Source organism: Spermophilus citellus, assembly GCF_964194105.1.
Source record: "Spermophilus citellus genome assembly, chromosome: 2".
Classification (NCBI taxonomy): Eukaryota; Metazoa; Chordata; class Mammalia; order Rodentia; family Sciuridae; genus Spermophilus; species Spermophilus citellus.
Genome location: NC_138183.1, coordinates 166,432,064 through 166,454,848, shown reverse-complemented (window position 1 = coordinate 166,454,848; position 22,785 = coordinate 166,432,064). Strand labels below are relative to the sequence as shown.

Genomic DNA, 22,785 nt, shown 5'->3' with positions numbered 1-22,785 from the left:
TCAGTGATCTCTGGCCTATGTTGAGTATTGGGTATTGGATCTCTATTGGGTATTAAATCTCACCATGGCAGGTCTGGCATTTGGCTCCAAGACAGAACCTTTTGTGCCCTGCTCCCCAGTGGGTGGAGTCTTGTTCCTCACTTAGGTACCTTTGGTTGCAGGAGGAGTATTGGAATTTGTGAACTGCTTGGCCTAATGAAGTTCTAGTTGCTCATTCCATAGGAATGGGCCTGTCAATAGAAGTTAACGGGCTCTACCTAGCACTGGATTTAACAATGGCTGGCCTGGTAGTGGGTTTCAAGTCTAAGGCTTGAACTAAATTTCTTCTTTCTCCCCTCTGCAGGAGGTGTCTTCTTTCAGGGTTGGCTGTTTGGAGTTGTGGGAGAGTGGTGTAGGCAACTCCTTCCTGCATGCCTTCTTCAATAATTCTTTTTCATTTTTTAAAATATAAAAGCAGGCACTATGGTCTCTACTTGATTTCCTAAATGCTTCTGAAGTTAGTTTGGTGTATGAATACCTGTTCTACTCTATATGCCTGCATTACTTACTAAACCTAAATATGTTTACTTGCCTCTTGGAAAGGGGGCTAATCAATCAAGGAAAACTTGTTAGGGAGTTGAAAAGATTTATTTGATAAATTGGTAAAACCAAGATGGTGGACTAGAAGCACCCTGAGAGGCCATCTTAATTTAGCACAAGTTTAATGTTCCATTTTAGATATCTTTAGGCAAGAAGGAAATATGGGGGTGCCGCAGTCTGGCTAGGCACAATTCAGGAGCCACTTGTCAAAAGAAACGAACTTTATTTTTAGAACCACACAGGCCAAACAAAACAGCTCCTCAGGAAAACCTTCAGAGCCCAACTGCCACCACCGGCTTCCCACAAGCCTCTCAACCTCCCCGACTCCTCCTGCTCTTGAGGCCGATTGGCTGGGTCGTGTGGACGGAGCCAAAAATGTCCCCCAATGAGCAGCTCCGTAGCCTGAAAGGGCAGGGAAACAGCCCAATGAGCATCACCGCAGAGGAGCCAATCAGCTAGAAGTTCCTGGGGCCGCTGTGAGCCAATCATCAGCTGGCAGTCTGAAAGTTTGCTGGGGCCCCTTCGGCTGTGGTTCTCAACATCTCCCCCTCTCTGTTTAAACAACAAGCATGTGGCTTAGGGACCGTGCCTGACTTAGGTTGTCCAATAGTACATATGGTCCTTACCCGTCTTCGGATGAGCTGACCTCAGGGCATCAGCCTCCTGTCTTAGGTTGGTACCATTGCAATTGGATCTTACCCATCACTGACTACTGGTCCAGTATACAGCCACACCTGTGGATAGGTCTTTGTACCAGCGGTGGGGTGAGGTTCTTTGCCTCACCTCTGTTGGCCCCCAAATTTTAGCTGAACGACCATGACAAGCAGAAGGGAGGAAGATACACCAAGCCAATTTACGGCTCCTTTTGGAAAAATTGTACCACCGATGACATTATCAGCAAAAATACCCCAACACTACCACAAGTCGCTGCACCAACAGATAGTTCACAATGCATACAGGTGAGTTCACAATGCATACAAGTGATACATAGTCCAGGGAAATTCTGCAAGCAGTTCAGTGATAGCTCCTTTTGGAAAAATTGTACCACCGATGACATCATCAGTGAATATATTTGGAGCATTCATGATAGGTGTTTTTCTTGTCATTTTTGGAAAAATTACAGGATGCACTGACCAAAAAGACAATAAAGGATTAGATGGTAAGTGGTTATCAAATGAAACATTAGATTTGCACATGATTATTGCCCAAGTATTTAACTCATTAGCTAACTCATCAATTTGATTTGTAGTATATGGAGTAATAATTTTATTGGGAGAAATTCCAAACACTCCCTTTGCTGCTTTTATTCCTATGAGTATTAATTGTCCTACAGCCTCAGGATACCTACTAAGAATAGTGTTAGGAGAATAAGATAAATGTATCCATAATAATGGACCTTCTTGCCAAAATACTCCTGTAGGACTATTTTTTGTTGGTAGTACAATAAATAATAAAGGCAAACTTATATCAATTCTATCCAAATGCATATTTTCCATATATGTTTCAATGATTTTTAATGCCTTTCTTGCTTCAGGCGTTAACATGCGGGGTGAATTTGGATCTGATGGAACTTTTAGGATATCAAATAAAGGTCCCAACTCTCCTGTTGGTATACCTAGATAAGGCCTTATCCAATTTATGTCTCCTAATAACTTTTGAAAGTCGTTAAGTGATTTGAGTTGATCTACTCGTATTTGAATTTTTAGTGGATGGACCATGGTTGAGGATAATAGAACTCCTAAATAATTAATTGGAAAATTTAATTGTACTTTATCTATTGCTATCTCTAGATTATAATTTTTTAATAAGTTTGTAAGTGTGGCATAACATTCTAGCAATGTGTTTTTATCTTTGTGTGCTAATAATACGTCATCCATATAGTGAAATATTTGTAGTTCAGGATTTTGATTTCTAAGTGGCTGGATTACTTTGTTAACATAAATTTGACACATAGTTGGGCTGTTAGCCATCCCTTGAGGGAGTACTTTCCATTCATATCTCTGATCAGGACCTTCATGATTCAGTGCAGGGATAGTAAATACAAAACATGGACTATCCTCAGGATGAATTGGAATTGAAAAAAAAAAACAATTTTTAATATCTATAACTAAAACATACCAAGTTTTTGGCAAAGCAGAAAATTGAGGAATCCCCGATTGAGCAGGTCCCATAATAACCATCTCATTATTAATGGCTCTTGAATCTTGCAATAATCTCCATTTACCAGATTTCTTTTTGATGACAAAAATGGGAGTATTATGGGGAGATACAGAAGGTTGTGTATGTCCTTCCACTAATTGTTGTTTGACCAGGTCATGGGCTGCTTGTATCTTTTCTTTAGTCAGGGGCCACTGAGGAACCCATACTGGTCTTTCTGATTTCCAAGTAATTTTTATTGTCTCAGTAGCCCTTTCTGAAAATCCAACCCATGTCTGTCCATTCCTTGATCTATTTGTATTGGTGCTACTATACCTTGTTCTTGTTTTTCTAATCTTTTTCCTTTCATAAAACCTTGTCTAGTCCTAATAGTGGGTGCATTTTGATTGATGTTATTTGTTAATGTCAAACCTAATTGATCTAGGACATCTTGTCCCCATAAATTTACAGGAAGATGATCCAATACATATGGCTGTATAGTTCCTTCACATCCTTCAGGATCCTTCCAATCTAATACCATTGCACTTCAATGGGGATTAGTCGCCACTCCTAGGCCTCGAAGTGTTTGAGTGGCTTGTTGAAATGGCCAATGTTTTGGCCATTCTTGATGAGAGATGATGCTAAGGTCTGCACCTGTATCCAGTAGCCCAATAAATTCATGTCCTTGAATATTTAGTTTTAGCATGGGGCGAGAATCTAAATTTAAAGAAACCATAGCCCAATCTACACCTGTGGAGCCTAATCCCTTGGAACCTCTTTCTATAGTACGACTGGAAAATTTATCATGTAGGCTGGGTATTATTAGTAACTGTGCTATTCTATCTCCTGGTGAAATTACTGATATACCCTTTGGAGAACTGGCTATAATTTTTATTTCACCTTCATAATCGGGATCAATTACCCCAGGACTTATCATAAGTCCTTTTAGAGTAGATGAGCTGCGTCCTAATAATAAGCCTACTGTTCCTTTGGGAAGAGATCCTTTTACCCCTGTGGGAATGATTTGAACTCCCATCTCTGGAGTTAGTACTGCTCTGGCGGAGGTGCAGATGTCCAACCCTGCGCTCCCTCTGGTTTGTCTGATGAGGGATCTGATGGATGTGTCCTGGGCACTACCCTGATGGGGTTGCTGGGTTCCTCCAGTGCTCCATATATTTGTGGGTTTTGGCCCCGGAGCATTGGGCCCCCCTGTCCATTTTTTGGCAATGGAGCCCGATGCCTTTCTCCACGATATCGTGGATAAACACCTGGTCTTTGTTCGTTTTTTGATAATGGAGTACCCTCTATGGTGGTTTGAGAATGGCATTCATTAGCCCAATGTCTTCCTCTACGGCATCGTGGGCAAATACCCGGTATTCTACTCCTTTGATACCTAGTTTTGTTAAACCCTCCTCCTATGGGGCAATTCCTTTTAAAATGTCCTGTTTGTTCACAATTGTAGCATGTTCTTGGCCTGGCATCTAAAGCCTGTTTTACTGCAGCTGCCACGACTTGCTCTTGTTCATTAATGTCTCTACATAATTTAATATATGTGTTTAAATCTTCATGTTTCCATGGTCTAATGATTTCTCTGCACCAACGATTCGCTTGGTCATAAACCAGTTGTTTTATTAATGGCATTGCTTGTTCTGTATTCCCAAAAACTCTGGTAGCTATTTGAATAAGCCTATCTACAAATTCAGCGTAAGATTCATTAGCTCCTTGTATTACCTTAGATAACTGACCTTGTAAACCTCCATTTCCTTGTAAAGTCTTCCATGCCCTAACCGCCTCTGCAGCAATTTGTACGTATACGCCAGGATCATATGCAATTTGTTGCTGCTGATCCTCATAAGGTCCCTTTCCTAACAACATATCTAGATTTCTCCGAGGATAACCAGCTGCTGCATTTCGCCTAGCCGTCTCCTTGCAAAATTCCTCTTTGGCAACCTTCCATAACAGGTATTGACCTCCATTTAGCACAGCTTTGCACATATTAGCCCAATCTGCTGGCGTCATGTTCAAGTTGTTAATGGATTCGACCAAGCTTACAGTGAAGAGTGCTTGAGGACCATAGGTTGTTACAGCCTCTTTTAGCTGCTTCACTATTTTGAAATTTAAAGCATGGTGAATTCGCTGCCCTCCTACCTCAAATACAGGGCATGTTAATACTTGAGATCCTGTCTCAGGATCCCAACTATCAACTGCGGGAGTTGGGGGCCTCCCAGCATATGGAGGTGGCCTTGTTAGTTGGACATTTACGTCCTCTGGTGATAGAAAGGTGTTAGTAGCAGTCTCCTGTAGAGGTGGCACTGTTGGTTTGATCCCTGTACGGGCCACCAAATGCCACAGTCTGGCTGGGCACAATTCAGGAGCCACTTGTCAAAAGAAACGAACTTTATTTTTAGAACCACAAAGGCCAAACAAAACAGCTCCTCAGGAAAACCTTCAGAGCCCAACTGCCACCACCGGCTTCCCACAAGCCTCTCAACCTCCCCGACTCCTCCTGCTCTTGAGGCTGATTGGCTGGGTCGCGTGGGCGGAGCCAAAAATGTCCCCCAGTGAGCAGCTCCGTAGCCTGAAAGGGCAGGGAAACAGCCCAATGAGCATCACCGCAGAGGAGCCAATCAGCTAGAAGTTGCTGGGGCCGCTGTGAGCCAATCATCAGCTGGCAGTCTGAAAGGGCGGGGAAACAGCTCATTGAGCATCACCGCAGAGGAGCCAATCAGCTAGAAGTTGCTGGGGCAGCTGTGAGCCAATCATCAGCTGGCAGTCTGAAAGTTTGCTAGGGCCCCTTTGGCTGTGACTCTCAACATGGGGGGGATAGGAAGTGATTGATGACTACTAATTGTTTCTCCTTGGTCTGGAATGGATGTTTTAAAACATGGTGATTGATAATCTATTGATCATGATGCTCCTATAGATCTTGAAATATTTTATTGTGGTGTTCTCAATCTTCAAGGCAAGGAGAGAGATTGGAGAAGTTTTGGTTAAGTCAATTTTATGCTAGTTTCAGATATTCCTTAAATGATGAACAAGGGCTGCATGCTCAGGGAGGAATAGTCCTTTTTTAGTAAAGGATCACAGGTTTTATCTACAAAGCTGAAAAACTAGTAGGAATCTAACATATTGCATAGCTGTGTGACCTCCAAAATTAGTGATTTTTAAACTTATCTAAAAGCAAACAACTAAATTATACTGATGCTAGAGGGTATTTAAATTTTTTCTGTATTTTACCTGCAGGGAAATCAGAGGATCTTACACAGCTACCATATTGCTTTGCTCATTTTACTGTTATAATAGTTAGAACTATAAAATTTTGGTGTGGGAATAATTCTTGTTAATATTTCCATTAACATTGAAATAGTCATGGCAGTGCCTTGGCACATATGAGTCATTCAGTGTCAGCTTTATTGCTGTTACACTAGTATTTTTGGAAAAATAATATTTCATTTACCTTTGGATAGTAACAACATCAAGGTATGGGGAATGTCTACTTGAGCTCAGCATTCTATTTTATTATCAATGACATATCTTTCCCTCTGCCCCCATATGCTCATGTTTATGGTGGCACTGGGCACAGATACTAAGATATGTGAGTCTCTGACACTCTCAAGTGCAGAAATTTACTATTCTGTGTTTAGTAAATTAACCCTATATAGCAGATATTACTAACAGTAAATAATTAAAGGCAAATGACTCACTCAGGATGGAAATTCAACCAAGAGATTTTATTGGGCTGGTGGGGGATGCCCAAGGGGAAGAAAAGGAGAGGAAGAGAACAGCAGCCTGAGCCTGCAAGCTTCTGCTTAAGAAGGATTGTTTAGGCGACATGGCGGGTGCTGATTGGCTGGGTAACTCAGGAATGGGCCAGTGGACACTGTGTCCCTTGGGGATTGGTCGAGAAAACTTTTGACTTTGGCACCCATCGGCTTGATGCCCTTCAGAGAGGAGGGGATGGGTTTCTTACATTCTTACACATAGCATTTAACCCTATGATTAGGACTTTTTTCTCCTTTTTTCATTCTCACAAAGTGAAGCTAATTCTTTCCTATTCTTTTCTTTTAAAAAGTTTTTTTGTTTTTTTAGATATATATGACAGTAGAGTGCCCTGTTCTTTAACTGTAAAGGACACACAACCCAGAAAGTTCTAACTTCATTAGTAATTAACACAAACTTTAAAAATATATGATCCAATTTTTTTAAATGGTCTATTTCAGTAATCCTAAGCATTCTTTCTAAATCTCCAATCTGATCTTACCCTGCTGCCTCCCAAATCAATTTTACATAGACAGTAGCCCATACTATATTTATGAGCTTTATGAACATTAATCTTTAATAAAGTAGGCTGAAATCACTTTGATTTTTTAAAAAATTTCCTTGTGAGACTGAATAATAAATATGTGAAGTTCTTTCATTATAGGATTGGCTGCCTTTTCTGTAATTAAGAACTGGGCTTTACTATTTCTTTAGGGAGAGATTAACTCACTCAAAATGAGCTAATGGGGTTTAGCCCTTAGGAGTGGAATAGATTCTTAGGCCACTGTGATGGCTAGGACTGCTTTGTTAATTCAGGTTTTGACTTTCTACAGAGGGCAAATAAATATAACCAGGCCTTCCTTGTAGTGGGGGAAATAAATAGTACGTGACTCTATTAATTACTTTCTCAGTGTTGTGAAATTTGCATCTCATTGAAATGAAAGAATACATGGTGCCTGGCTTAGCAGTAGTAACCTCTAATTTAAAAGTATTTCTAAAGCATTATTTTTAAATGTTGCCCTTTGTGTAAGATTTTTATTTCAATTTTACATGTAGCTAATTGACTGATAGTATAAATAAATGTAGATCCAATTTTAGCTTCGAATTCTTTTTCTTCAACTCTTAGAAAATATTACTTATTAGTCTTCTTATTGAAGAGGTCTGTAATCCAATTTTTATTTCTTTGTAACTGACTTTGGTTTTTTTTCCTTTAGAATATTCTGTCTACTATCACAAATTTCAATGTAATACGTATAGGTATAGATTTTGGAGGTATTTTTTATTATTGTTGTTGTTGTTTTTCTTTTTATTTGGAGTATTAAACAGAACAGAAACAGTCTTTGTTCCTGTACCTGATACCTAGCTGAACTACATGCTATGAGATATCAGCTACCCTGCTACCTATGTCCAGTGCTTGATATTGATTTTTTTTTTAAGCCCAGAAGTAGTGGCATGATTGATGATGATCTATTCAAGGTAAAGTAAAAAGAAGAGTTTGCAACCTAAATATCTCTGTAGCCTAACTGGCTGTACCTCTGACAGTTACCATATCCATCCATCCTCCGACTAACCAAATACCTATCTCCCAGATGTTTTCTGTTCTTGTTATACCCCATCTTCTGGGTTTAGTTTCTCTTTGTCAAATATGGAATTCAGAAGTATGGCAGATAATTTTGTTCAAAAGTCAGTCCACTTTTTGAGATTTTATTTATTTGTAATATAAATATTATAACATTATCTTAAGTTCTTAATAGCCAAATCTTTCAAATATCTTGCAGTTCATCCTGCTATAATGTTTTGGGTTTTATTCTCTTTCCCATTTCCTTCCCAGTACCATTACCATGATTTAGGTTTCTGCTTTTTCTCATATGAATTATTGCAGAAAACTCCAAATTTCATTCTGCTTATGGTAAATACCTTCTCTGCATCATCCTTTATATCATTAGCAAAGTAATTTTCCAGAAGAAAACCTTTTTCCCCCTCTCTCAACTTGACTTCATAGCATCTTCCAAAGTAAAGCAGATTTCAGTGCTATGTGAACAAACCATAGTAGACCTGTCTGTGGGGACATTCTAATAATCTTTCTTTCTCCCAGAATGTCCCTGCTCTGCAATACCAATAAAGGCCAGCTAAAGTCTTCCTTCAACAGCCTTCTCAACTATTACTCATTTTCCTCTTAATGTTTCTGTAGTGCCAAGTTTTAACATAATCTTCATAAAAGTTGTGTTTGAAACTAGAGAAGATAAAGTATGGCACTTAATTATGAATTCTCTAATTTGGGGAGAATTTCAAATTTTATGCATATAGATAATTGAAAGAACTGTTATTCTAGTTTTAGAGTTTTCATTTTTATCAGGTTATGGTTATTTGCTAGCTCAAATTAAAAGAAAAGTTATACTTACACAAAGAAAATAAATGAATGTTTGATGAAAAGAACAGGCAGTGGTCCAGATTCTAATCTTTTCCTATTAAGTGGTTCTGGACTTTCATTCTTAGCTTTATCATGAAGGAAAAAAAAAAGTAATAACCTCTTCCCTTCACTCTTCCTTCATTCATTATCAAATATGAGTTGAAGGATTGCTATGTGATAGTCACTATACCAGGTGTTAGTGATTTACATTAGAAATTATGATGAAGATTATAATAACAAACAAAAGTACAGGTATTACAGTTCTTTGGGAGCCCTGGTGAGTGACTAATCTGAGAGGAAAGTCAACAAAGACTCCTTTTTGAAGGTTACATATTAAAGAATTCTCTAGAAGGAAAAAAAAATCAATAGAATGTTAATCCAGGGAGAAGGAGAAGTCTGCCCTGATTATTATTTTAATCTAACTATAGAAAAACAATCTTAGGATCTTATTAGAGAGGGCTTAATGTTATACTGGAGTAGTTATACTATCTTTTAGGCAGTAGTGTTATAATAAAACCAATGAGGTGGAGAGGTGATATGAAAAGGTTCATGTTTCATAAAGGTAAATTGATGATGTGGATTAGGTTAAGAAGCTGTTAGAAGCCTAAAGGTGGAGGGGATTTTAAATATTGTGGTACTATGAACATGGAGTAAAAAGAGACAAAAAATATTTCAAAAGCAAAATCAATGTTCACAGAGGTGCTGGGTATATCTAATAAATAGAAGTGAACATATTTTGTAAAACATACAGACTCTTCATGGATTAAATGTTATCTTTATTTCTTTAAAGCTTTGGTATAGCAAGCTCTAGTAGTGTTTATGACATTAATCATATTCAAGATATTTTATTAGATATGATAGACAAGATATAATTTAGACTTTCATACTTTAAAGGTTAAAACTGCATCTTTAATTTTTAGTGTCTATGCTAGTGACCATATCTTTTTTAGGAAAGTAATATGTTATAATATATAATTTTTTATTGTTACATTGTTAAAAATTCATATATTGTGATATTTTAAATTATCAGATGCACCATTTAACATCTCATTTCATGTAGCCTTCCCTGGTATTTGTTTCACATGCTTTATGTCAATAGAATTATGTCTCTCAATAGAATTTATTGAGATAAAAAAAGAGATGACAATCTTTTATTTTTTTCCTGAACAAGAGTTGAACCAGTAACTAGATTTCTTTGTCCACATTGTTAAGTAAATTTGTGTATCTGTCAGATTTAACTCGTAGACTCATAAGAGCTTAATTTCAAAAAAATGTACTGAAGAGAAATGAAAACCTAGAGTACTAAAATAAAGTTAACAGGAGTGGTAATTTCTTATTTTCTTAAACTAAGAATATCTTTAAAATTGATCATTTCTTCCTTTTCATCTTGTCCAATTTTCTTTTTCTTTTTTCCCCCCTAAGTTGAGGCAAATCATGATATATAATACTATATTTTTGTATACCTCCATTGGATAAAAGCATTACTCAGTTGTGCTTATAAGTTTCTTTATGCATTCCCAAAACATCTGAAACTCCATAAATTACATAATTGTTTCAGTAAGTCCTAGGTGAAAAATTTCCCTTGTGATTTAGTACTTAGGAAAGCTTTTTATGCTCCCTATCCCCAAAGAAGTAATTTAAAATGACTCACTTTTTACCTGTGAAGTTTGTCAGCAAAGCAGAAAGAATACCAATTATTTTAACAGATAATTTAATATAGGATATTGTTCACAAAAGTGTTGGAGAGCTGAAAAACCAGAAACTAAACAGGAGTAGCTGATGTTTTCATGAAGCAACTACCTGCCCTAGAACTAGAAGAACAAAATGAACTGTCTGAGGTAATCAGAGAGAAAGACCTCAAAATAGGATATGCCTTTTTATTTGTACATATTTGTTCATATTTTGTTCTTTTTGTTCTAATATTCTACCTCTTGGTATGGGTATTTAATTCTGTAATTCTTCCTTATTTTTTCCTTAAATACTGATGACTCTGTTACTGAGCTCCATTTTGAATGCATCCCACAAGTTTTGATATGTATATGTTCATAGCTATTCAGTTTTAAATATTTTATCAATTCCACTATGATATTTTATATAACATATTTTTAAATCATTCTCTCTTTCCTGACTACCTTATAGATTTTAACTTTAATCCATAGTAATTGGAAGAAAGGGTCTTAAGACATTGATATTTCAAGATTTGAAACTTGCTTTATGTCATCATTTTTTAAACTGTTTTATACTGTGTTTGAAAAGAATGTGTACATTCTACTCTTCTTGACTGTTATACTCAAATTGTTCCTAAAATGAAGTTTTTAAAATATTCTATTCAAAACTTTACACTTATTTGATGGTTTTTTGACCATCAAAGTTTTAAACAAACTTTCTTCCTCAGAAATTGAGGGCAACTTCCTGATAACTTTTTTTTTATGCAGGATTTAAAACAGATATAAACTTCCTTATACTGTGAATAAAAACTTCCTTCTGCTGAAGACAGACACCAAAGGAGTTGAGTTTGACAGGTTCTCTGGATATTTAAATCTGCAGATGCCATTTTCCTGCCTTTTGTCCCACTTTGCTCCCTCTTATAAAAGTTCTCCTCACCCTTGAGTTCTCTGAAAGTGGTGTTTCCAGACCAAAAAAGAAAAAAAAAAGTCTTCTCTATCTTCCTTCAAAGATGGCTTTGAATGTTCATTATAAAGTGATTCTATTTAGCTCTTATGATTTTTGTATTTTCTGATCTTAATAAATCTGTCAGCTTTTAAATTATTATTTTCTAGATATATCTTTACTTATATTTTATCTTCAACTTTCTTGGATTTTGCTCACTCTTTAACTAGAACATTAAGTCAATTTATATAAATTTGGATTAGTTTATATTAACACACATTTTGTGTTTATTCTTTTTTTCCTTTCTTTGGACTGATTACTAAATAGGACTATTGGTATTGCAAGTGATTGGGAAACCCAGGTCAAAGTGGCTGAGGCAAAATAGGGGGTTTTATTGCTTACACAGATGAAGAGATATGAGAATATCCTTGCTTGCTACAAGACACTTGCACAGGTGTCACAAACTGTAGTGCTCATTTGGTAATTGTAGCTATATTTGAATTGTAAATATTACTTGATTTGAATTTATTTTTAAGACTATGTAATAATCCAACATGTCATGAATATTCTTTGTCTTTTGAGAATATATGGATTATCTATATTTTTATAATTTGAATTATTTTACATTAATTTTTTTAAAGTTTTGTGAAGTCTTGTGGAAAATGGATGTTATAGTGCATATCACAATATACTTTGCTGTTTTCTGCTATACTTTTCCCACTTTCTAATTTATTGCAGTTTTCTTTACCATTTATTTTTCTCTAGTTTTTTAATCTTTCACTAATGAATAATTATTTGAGACTCTACTATATGTTCTTTTTCTTATTATTATTGCTAGACTTACAGCATTTTATTTGATAACCTCTAGATGGATACTGTTCAGTAGAAACATAATATGTAGCACAAATGAGGGCTATATATGCAATTTTTAATTAAAGCATTATATTTATATATATTTGGGTTTCTTTTGACAACATTTATACCTACAAGGAATTTGATTCAATCCTCATTCCTGCCTCTTCCTCTCTTCCTCCCTCCCAATTTCTCCTTCCTCCACTGATCTTCCTTTCACTTCTTCATTTACTTTTGATTGATACTGCCTACATATATATAAAGGTGAAATTTCCTTTGGTCCATTTATACATGTATATATCATGATTTTGTTAGATTCCTTCCATATTTCTTTCCCTTCTTTCCTCCCTCTTGTTCACCTTCTCCATTGATCTTCCCTTGATCCTTATGATGTTTTTTCCATTTCTCCACCTTCTTCTTTCCCTTATTTTGCTCTAGCTTCCACACATGAAAGAAAACACTTAACCCGTTATTTTTCTGAGTCTGACTTTTTTGTTAGCATGATTTTTATCCATTCCCATTAGCTTGCCAGAAAATGTCATTATTTAATTCTTCTTTATGACTGAGGAAATTTCCATTATGTATATATACCATTTTCTGGATTCATTCATCTATTGATGGGCATATGGGTTGATTCCATAATTTAGCTATTGTGAATTGAACTGCTATAAACATTGCAGTGGCTGTATTACTATAATATATTGATTTTAGATTTTCTCTCATTTTGTAGGCTTTCTCTTCATGCTCTTAATCATTTCCTTTGTTATCCTTTGTTGTACAGAAACTTTTTAATTTTATGGCATTTCACTTATTGATTCTTGTCGAGGAAGTTGGTACTTGCACCTTTATGATGGAATATTGACACTGTTTTCTTCTACCAGTTGCAAAGTTTCTGATCTAATTTCTGATTCTTTAACCCATTCGATTTGATTTTTGTATAGTGTGAAAGATAGGAATCAAACTTCATTCTACTACATATAGATAGCCTTTTTAACTAATAGGGGTAGGAAAACTGGATATCTTTTCTCTAACATATATTTTTGGCATCTTTGTCAAGTATTACATGGTTATAAGTATGTGGGTTTGTCTGTGTCTTATTCTATTCCTTTGTTCTTCATGTCTATTTTGTTGGGAATACCATACTGTTTTTGCAACTATAGCTCTGTAGTGTAATTTGAGATCAGGTATTGTGATGTCTCCTTCATCACTTTTCTTGTTAAGAATTGCCTTGGCTATTAAAAAAAAAAGTTTAAATTTACCAAAATAAATAGATTAAAAAATAGGGTATGAAGAGGTGGTCAAAACTATTGGCAAAGATAGATTTTCATTCTTTGTATTTGTTTTTGGCTTTGTAACCCAGAGGTCCAATGCCTTTGTTGTTCTTGCTTAGCTGCCAGCTTTTGTGGCTAGCAGACATACCTTGGTCACAGTATCTCAGCTTCCAGTCCCCTCATGCACGGTAGGCTAGTGCAGTTTAGGTACTGCTAAATTGTGTATTACTGAGGTGCAGGTGTTGCAGAGTTCTAAAATGGAAATTCCAGTAATTGGGGTTTAATCTAGACCAAACTTTGGAGCTCTAGGTGACTGTTAAAGAGTCGATCCACACGCACTATTGCAGGGGAGATGCCAGCCTCTGCAGGATGTCGGATCTCTAGGGTCTCTGGTAAAATCCAGTGTTAGGCATAGGAACAAAACTTTTACAAGTTTCAGCTACTCTGCTATGAATATGAAATACCAGGTATTGGCCTTGGATCACAGATGTTCCTGTATAGCTGCTCTAGTACCAGCAACAATGGTAGCTTTCTCACCAACAATGGGACCTTTCTCTCTTGGGAATCAGAGCCTGAATGGTTCATGCAAAATTTTCTTTGTGCCTATTTTAGTCTCTCTGGTTCAGATGCCTTCTGGGAAGTTTTTTTGGTTCGTTGCTGGGGTTCCTGATCTCCTGTCTCCCATTGGTAGGAGGGGGGAGGACAGTTTTATAGGGAGTGCACTGGGGGCTACTTTCTCTGGTATTGCAAGTGCAGCTAGTGAGCACTTTTTCCCATAGGGCAAGCAGAAACTTTCCCCAGTGATGGGGAGCACCCAACCCAGCTTTCCCAAGTAAGCACTAGCCATTTTTCAAGCCCAGAAGGTTTTCCCTCCCAGGGTGTTATTCTTGGATTTGCTTTCACTGATTTGTTTCCCCTACTGATTATTAAAATCAGCCTTCCTCACTAATCCACAGGTTACCCCAAGTCAATTATTTATTTTTTCATTTCTTTGTCACATCATCTCCTTTGTGTGCACTGCTCAACTCCCCCACCCCCCTTTCCACTGTGCTGGTGCTTCTCTAATGTATTATTTCTTATATTCAAGTTTCTGACTTATATGGGGGGTTTTGTTTTAATACAGTTCGCTATTAATTTTCAGTGAGTTCCCCTAGTTACCCACCTGAGATGCCATCTTCCCGTTTTATAAGTCTGGTGCTGAGGATCTACCGGGATTTGCACCCTTTCTCTAATTGCCATCTTCTTTCCCTAGTATGCAATTTAAAATTTTCTAGGACCCACACTTAAAAATGTAGAAACAGATGATATTGATTTGATTATTTTATTGCACATGATATATCCAAAATATTAGTATTGCAGCATTCATATAAAAAGTATGCAATATTTTACATCTTTTTTTGTATTTGATATCCTATGTACATTTTACGTTTATTTGGCAAGTTGAATTTTAGTAATTATTGATAGTTACTCAAAATTTTAAAAAGTTTTGTACATCATGCTTTCTGTTTGCTTGGATGATAGATAAATGGAATCTAACTTAAATGTTGTAAGTTTGGGTATTCTTGATTTAAATGATGCATATTTGTCATTATCAAACCTAATAGAATAGCAATAAAATCCAAACTCTAAATAATTTGCTCATTTGCTTGCTAATATTGATGAATGTTTAAAGACCAAATATTATACATTTCTAGGAAGCCTCTTAATGTTAAGAATTCCAGAAAGTTTATAGCCCAAATTTAGTTGACTAAGGTTGGTAAGTGTAAGTATTATTTACTTAATGCTGTCATCCAAAGTTAATTCTATTCAATTTTTGATAATATGATACTTTTTTCCCTCTGAACTCAGTCGACTTTGTGGTTATTTATATACATGTATGTACACTATGTGTGTGAAATCAAAATTTCAATAATATTAATATTTTTATAGAGTAATAGAAATAAAAATAGCACATTTAAGCCCATATCCTAAATTTGATTTCAGGTCTGATTTTATGCTAATAAAATTTATTTAATGACAATAAACACTATTACATTAGTAAATTATTTATTATGCTAAATGGATAAAATAGGGACAGTGCTGTTGCAGACCATGTGGATATGGCAACCAGTTAAACAAAGAGAAAGGATTTTGACTAGGATTGTAAGACTATATAGAGAAAACTAGGATAACAGTAGGTTAGAGAACAGGACTTCACAGTTATCTCCTTGACACTTTAAGAAAACTACTGAAAGGGGGCTAGGATTGTGGCTCAGTGGCAGACCACATGTGTGAGGCTCTGGGTTTGATTCTCAGCACCACATATCAATAAATAAAACAGAGCTCCATTGACAATTTAAAAAATATTTCAAAAAGAAAACTGCTGAAAGTTTTTTTTTTATTTTAAAAATAATCATAGAATCATTTAAGCTAATTTAAAATAGCCTTGAGTTTTTCTTAAAAATCTGAGAAATTTACCACAAGAATGGGATGCCAATTAGAATAAGTTATACTCCATTATGTAGAACATGTCAAAATACACTGTCGTGTATATCTAAAAGCACAAATTTTAAAAATGTCAAAAAATTTTTTGAGAAACTCCCAAATTTCAATATACCACATCACACATTTCCCTCTATTAAAGTACAGATATAAAAAAGAATTATAAAGATATAATGCTGACTGGTCTTGACCACCAGATGTTTAGTGTAGTTTTCTGCTGCATGTATAGGTAGCTTTCAGATTAAAACATCTGTTTGTATTTTGTATTTAAACCATGATTCTTTTTCTGTTCTCTTTTGGGTGATGGAGTGTAACTTTCCTGCTCTGCATTTTGGCTTATAGGGTCCTGTTTCTTCTACTATCTTCCTATTGTTACTGACTCCTGCTTCTCATGGTGATTTCCCTTTTACCATTCTCACCCCATATGCCACTTTAAATGTTGGTAAACTCCAAAATTCCTTTTTGTAGTCTTTAATAAATTTGCCCATTCATAAAGCAACAGTATTTCAAAACAGTTTTACAACAGAACAATAAAAGGTTTTAATAACTTTTTAAATGTTTTACTATATCAGTAGTTTGTGCTCTTTTCAGTAAATGACATTTTTCTTTTAGAATTCAAATCTGATTCATCAGAAAGTGTCTCCTCCTAATGATCGGCAAGGATCTCCAATATTATCATTCATCCTTCTAGAACAATATAATGCCATTCGTTTAGTACAAAGTGTGCATCAGTCTCTTGCTGCCCTCAGTAAAGTCATCAGAGGAACTACCTTACTGAGTTCAGAAGTCCAAAAATTGGCAAGTGCTTTATTAAACCAAAAGGTAAGCCAATACTATATGTTTTTATTTCATTATTTAAGTAGGTCTTTATTTGTTGGATTCTTGTGGTTAATAACAGACAACTGAAGTCAAAATGGTTGAAGTCATATGGAAGTTTATTGGCTCAGATAGAGTCTTAGTGGTAGTTAGCATTAAATCAGCTTGATGGAGCTTAAAATTGTCATTAAGGATCTCAGTTTATGCTATCTATCTCTTCTGTATGTGTAATGAAATCTATGTTAATTTCACTTTGGAGCAAGTCCTCTCTAAATATGGTGATACACTGCCAACAGAGAGAACACCTTTTTCTTGGTAACTCGAGCAAAAATCTTGGGATATACTTTGATCTAAACCAATTTGTATGTTGTTCCTTTTTCCATACTAATTCTGTGGGCAGGACATGTAAAACTTTCATTTGTGTAGGGGTTCAACCAACAAATACCTATTCCTGGAGGTGGGGATGGGTTCATCTGTAACACATATACTGAGATTAAGTGAGGTATAGCTATCTAATAAAAAAATCAGGATATGTTCAGCAGAAGAAGAAGAAATAAACACTTCTAATAAATAATTCGTTCCCTTTAAATGATAGTAAAAATCACGCAGTTCAGATTAATTGAAGAGAAACAAAAAATTTGGAAGGGTGTTTGTAGACTGATTTTTAGTCATTTGGAGAATATGAATTTTACAGCACTTGGAGTCTAGAAAAGATTTCAGTAGGGCAATCAAAAGTTTTTCTTTTCTGCTGTGTAAACTCAATATAAGGAAACTTGTAGTAGTCTGTCTAAATGTCCTGTCTATTTTAATATAAAAATGTAGCCTATCTATAATTTCCTACATCTCTCTACCATTAAGAAGACATGCAACACTCTCCTATTCTCTCTCTTATATATATATATATATATATATATATATATATATATATATATATATATTTATTTTATGTAGAAATAATACAGTATAGCAAAATAGCTAAGAATGTGGCCTCCAGAATGTGTCTACAAATTAGTAGGTATGTAACCTTAGGGAGTTCTGTGAACATCTCCAAACTGTTTTTCTCACTTGTAAAATAAGGATAATAATGGTACCTACTTCATGTGATTCTTTTGATAGTTAAATTATGGGTAAAGTACTTGGCACATAGCAAACACACTTTTAAAATATTAGTTGTTTTTGTTACTTTGGAGAATTTCATTATAAACAGAACAACTCATGAAGTATTATATGGTAACATTGTGCAAAGTAAGTTTATGGAAGTTGGGATACTTTGTACATCACTTTCAGTAAAAATTAGTTTCAGCCTGGAACCATGGTATTTCAAGAGATTTTATGTGATATAAATAATAAAATAATAGAAAATGTAATTGCCAACTCTGGTTTCTTATTTTGCTTCTACTGTTAACATCTGGGTAAACTTTGGCATAAATACCTGAAAGAAAATAATAACTTTAAATCATTTTCTATGAATCAAATATAATATGGCTTAGATTAGTTCCTTCTGAAAGACAAAGAACTAAAGGGGATTAATTATATGAAAATCCTTTCTTAAGACCAAAATATTTTACAAAGGGGTCATAAAATTTTATTTATTTTTTCCCTTTTCCCTGAACCATTAAGATTTTCTAAATGTTTTCTAATTTGGCTTAGCATTAGGCAATAACAATAGAATCAGATGGCTTATTTCCTAATTAAAATGTGTTTATATAAGATGTGGATAATTTTAATATGTCATTTATCACCTTCTATATTACACAGGAATAAATACAGCTTTCAAACATAACACTCCCTTTGATATAATTTTATCATTTTTGTGAGAATGAATTTGTTAAAAGCCTTTCAAATGATGAAAAGTTCATTTTGCAAAGATATTTAAACTGTATCATAATAGTATTTATAGAAATAGTTTAAGATGTTTAATAAAACTCAAATGAGAGTAGACTGACTTTCACAAAGACAAGGTGAGTAAAATACTTTGTTTACTTTCTAATGAGTTTTAATGAAATTGAGAATTCAGTACTATCCTATTTCAGAATAAAAATTTAATTTTTTGTTACATTTGAATATGACAGCTTCTGTATTATGTGATACGATTTCATGTTATTTAGGAAGTAGATCATTAATTGACATTTTTTTTAATGTACCTGACATTATTGACAAAGGAATTTTTCTAGAAAGAATTGTGATTCTTTTATTCCTTTGATAATTTCTGGGGTTATGCCTAATCTATTTTTTTAATGAAGATACAATAACTTATAATTAATGAAGACATTGTAAAATACTGTTATTCTTTTATATGATAGAACATGGGCTTTATGGTAAGTGCAATGGTAACTTACCATTTGTAGATATTAATAGGTTGTATTCCAGTTCTTACAACATTAATTGAATTCTTTTTAAAGGCAATATGTGCAACTCCAGAGGCTGAGGCTGGAGGGTCACAAGTTTAGGTCAGCTTCAGCAACTAAGTGAGGCCCTATTCAACTTCATGAGATTCTGACTCAAAATTAAAAATTTTTAAAAAACCTGAGGATGTGGCTCAGTGGTAAAGTGCCTCTGGGTTCATTCCTCAGTATCCCTCTTCTCACCAAAAAGGCAAGTAAAGCCAACATATATATTGGCCACACATTTCAACTTTCCTAATCATACTTGTTGGTAACACTACATGGCTTTTTATCTTTTTAAACCAGGGAATCCTTCAATAGTAGAACAAAATGCTAGTGTCTCCCGAGTTTAAAAAAAAAAAAATCCAAACTACTGGATTTTAACTTTTTGGATCACTGAGCCCTTTAAAAATTAAAATGGATGCAGTTTTAAAATATGCATATACATAGTTTTATTATATAATTTCAGGAGGAGTAAGAGCTAACATCTTATCTTTCTGTGCTAGGGTCTGCTTTATAGCAGAAGTTTCAGAGTGTGTGGGCAGGTGGATTAAAAAGAAAATCAGGAGACTTTTGAGGTGAACATATTTTCAGTATGGGATTTTAAGTTTATACAAGTCTAAATACTGGAGATTCAAATGAATGTATAATTGGGAATTGTTTGTCAACTTTTTATGTAGCGTGGATGCACATAGCAAGATGTTTAAACATGAGTGCACATGCTTGGTATCTAGTTTGTGTTTCAATGAATAGCTGGCTAATACTATCAAAGATAAAGCAAACTAATGGATTTGACCTCAAGTTGTTTTTTTTTTCACCTGAGACAGTTTATTGATTTGTTGCGTTAATGCCAGAAATTACTGAGACTAGCTCAGTAATTGTTCAAGTTCTGATTTATATTAGTATTCACATATGCTGAGATGAACAATTACTGTTGAAGCAAAATGCCTTGCATTAATAATCACAGTTACCTAAATTCTATTAAATTCATAGTGTGTTGAATTTGTTTTATTGTTATGATTCATTTAACAGTGTGGTAAATTATGGAAATTATTGTTAGTTTTATAATGTTTATAGATCAAATTTTAATGTAAACCCTCAGCCCATTTACTGCTGCTCTTGATGCACATTGGTTAAGATTAATAAATTTATATAAATTATTGTGACCACAGTGTGTCTGCATATGTTCATATCTACACTAAAGAATGGCAAATGATATTGGCACAAATGAATGTAATATAGAAATAATCCACAAAGTTTTAAACTCTCCAGGAAAGTAAAAGCTTAGAGATTCATTATTGACATTGATATATTCCACATATAGGCATTCAATGTATTTTTATTAGATTTCATTACATGAAATACAATTTACAGATTATCATCTTACTTTCTGAATATGTTTGATGATAAACTTATCTTTCTCTCCAAAGCTAATCTTCATTATAAGCATTTTTAATGTGTTCAGGTTTATACATATACTAAGCTAAAGATGCTATGAATTGTCTGTATTTTAAAGACAAATACTGTCTTACTTTGTACTTATGTACCAAAGTATCATGGAACAGGGGGCTCAAACAACAAAAATTTATTTTTCACAGTCTAGAGGCTGGAAAGGCCTAGATCAAGGTGCTGACAGTTATGGAACAGCACCCTTAAGATTCATTGAAGTCTTATTGTTTAACAGAGGCTCTGCAAAGTGTATCCTAATGGTCTTTATGATACTCTTATCTTAGATTCTTCCTCCTTTTAAGTCTACAAAGTCCCTTGGGTTTCCACTAACATTCTCTGTTTTCACTTATACTCTTCTGAATGTCCTTCCAGTTCAACCCACCACCCAGTTGTAAAGCCATAGGTTTTTGTTAAGGTAGCATTCTACTTCTAGGTATCAAAATTTATCAGGTAAGTCTTACTGCAGAACAAATTTACCAAATCTTATTTTAAAACCATTTCATTTTAAATGCTTATTTTTAGCTTAAAAATCTGAAATCTGGGTAGGGTTTTAGAGAGATAACTTGTCTCATTCACACAGTCACTAATATGGCTGGTAAGTCTTCACTGGTTCAGAGCTGGGAGCCTTTATTGCTGTACATGTGAGCCTCTCCAAGAACATTTAGGCTTCATGAAAGATGACTGAGTCTCAAAAGAAAAGAAATATAAGCAACAGTTTCTTATAGCTTAGACCTGGAAATTAGCACAACATCACTTCCAGTTGGACCAATGAGTTACTGGGCCATTATTCGAGGAGAGGAACTTAAATCTCAAGTCGCAATAGAGGCATTAAGGGATTTAGGTTCTTGTTTTATAATCACAACTATTTTAAATTCAAAGCATAATTGTGATCTTTATCTACCATATATTTTAGAAGGTTTATTTCACTCCTCCAATGAGACTAGATGTTTTCTAAGGCCCCTTTCTACTCTAAGTCTGGTTATTATATAATTTTCATTGTTGATATATTCTAGATAGGAGTAGTTTCTCAACTATATAATCACAGTATTTTGGGGTGATGCTTTCTCTGTTATTATCACACTTCAGGAAAATGATTTTAAGAATTTTATTTTTTGAAGAAATTTTCCTTAAGAATTCTCCTTTAAAGAAATGTATTAACTTATTCTATGTCATTCTATTTTAATGAAATCAAGGAAAACAGAAATATTAATGAGAAGGAATCATGATATGTATAATGTGAATTATGTCAAATTTTATCCCCATCACAGTAATGTTGAAGGTCTTTTATATGTAATATACATAAAGTTAATTTTGGCCCCTTTTAAATTCCAGTGTCCCCTCACATGGCAGAACAAGTGGGAAGGCCCAGAAGATCCCTTACAGTACCTTAGAGGTCTTGTAGCTCGTGCCCTTGCAATACAGGTAAGACTAAATTATTTAGTAATTAATAATTGCATGAGTGTATGACCATTGTATTATACAACCTTTTTGCTAATAACTATGAGACTGACATGATTTTGTATATAAACCATCAGATATTTTCATATTCTGCCATTTTTATTACTTACTATTGCGCCTGGTTTGAACCTCTGATATAAACATATCATTCTTTCGTAACAAGCATATTTCACTCTTGCACTAGGCTTTTCAGTCACTTCATGGATAGTATTCTACTTCATCATGCTCTTTCCTGATCCTGGAATGCACGGGATATAACTTTAACCATTCTCTTTCCACCTTTCCAGTATCCTAACTCACTTTTCTTCCCTCTTCATCCTTTCTGGAAATCTTTGAACTTGGGGCAGTCTCTGTTCATATACAGACTGCTGATCTCTGCTAGTGGCATGGGAGATGAGAAATGTTTAGATGTGAAATGTATTAGATGGGCCCTGAGCATTGCTTCCATATTCCATTGTAATGTTTTAAACTTCACTACTTTCCTGAAGATTCCATTTTGTCACAGACTTGACTTTAGAAAAAATTCAAGCTGTGGGGTATGAGTGCTTAAAAATTCCTACCCTTCTCTCCCATCTACAAA

At 34.8% G+C, this 22,785-nt stretch overlaps 1 protein-coding gene across 2 annotated transcripts in view; it reads left to right on the top strand.

Annotated features, from left to right (window-relative positions):
* The window catches only part of DYNC2H1 (dynein cytoplasmic 2 heavy chain 1), a 387,437-nt gene that overhangs the window by 315,948 nt on the left and 48,704 nt on the right, over window positions 1-22,785 (top strand). For both annotated transcript variants that reach the window (XM_081279719.1, XM_081279718.1), the window contains 2 exons: window positions 16,711-16,920; window positions 22,080-22,169. In XM_081279719.1, the coding sequence (XP_081135845.1) occupies window positions 16,711-16,920; window positions 22,080-22,169 (300 nt within the window). The remainder of the gene's footprint in view (window positions 1-16,710; window positions 16,921-22,079; window positions 22,170-22,785) is intronic.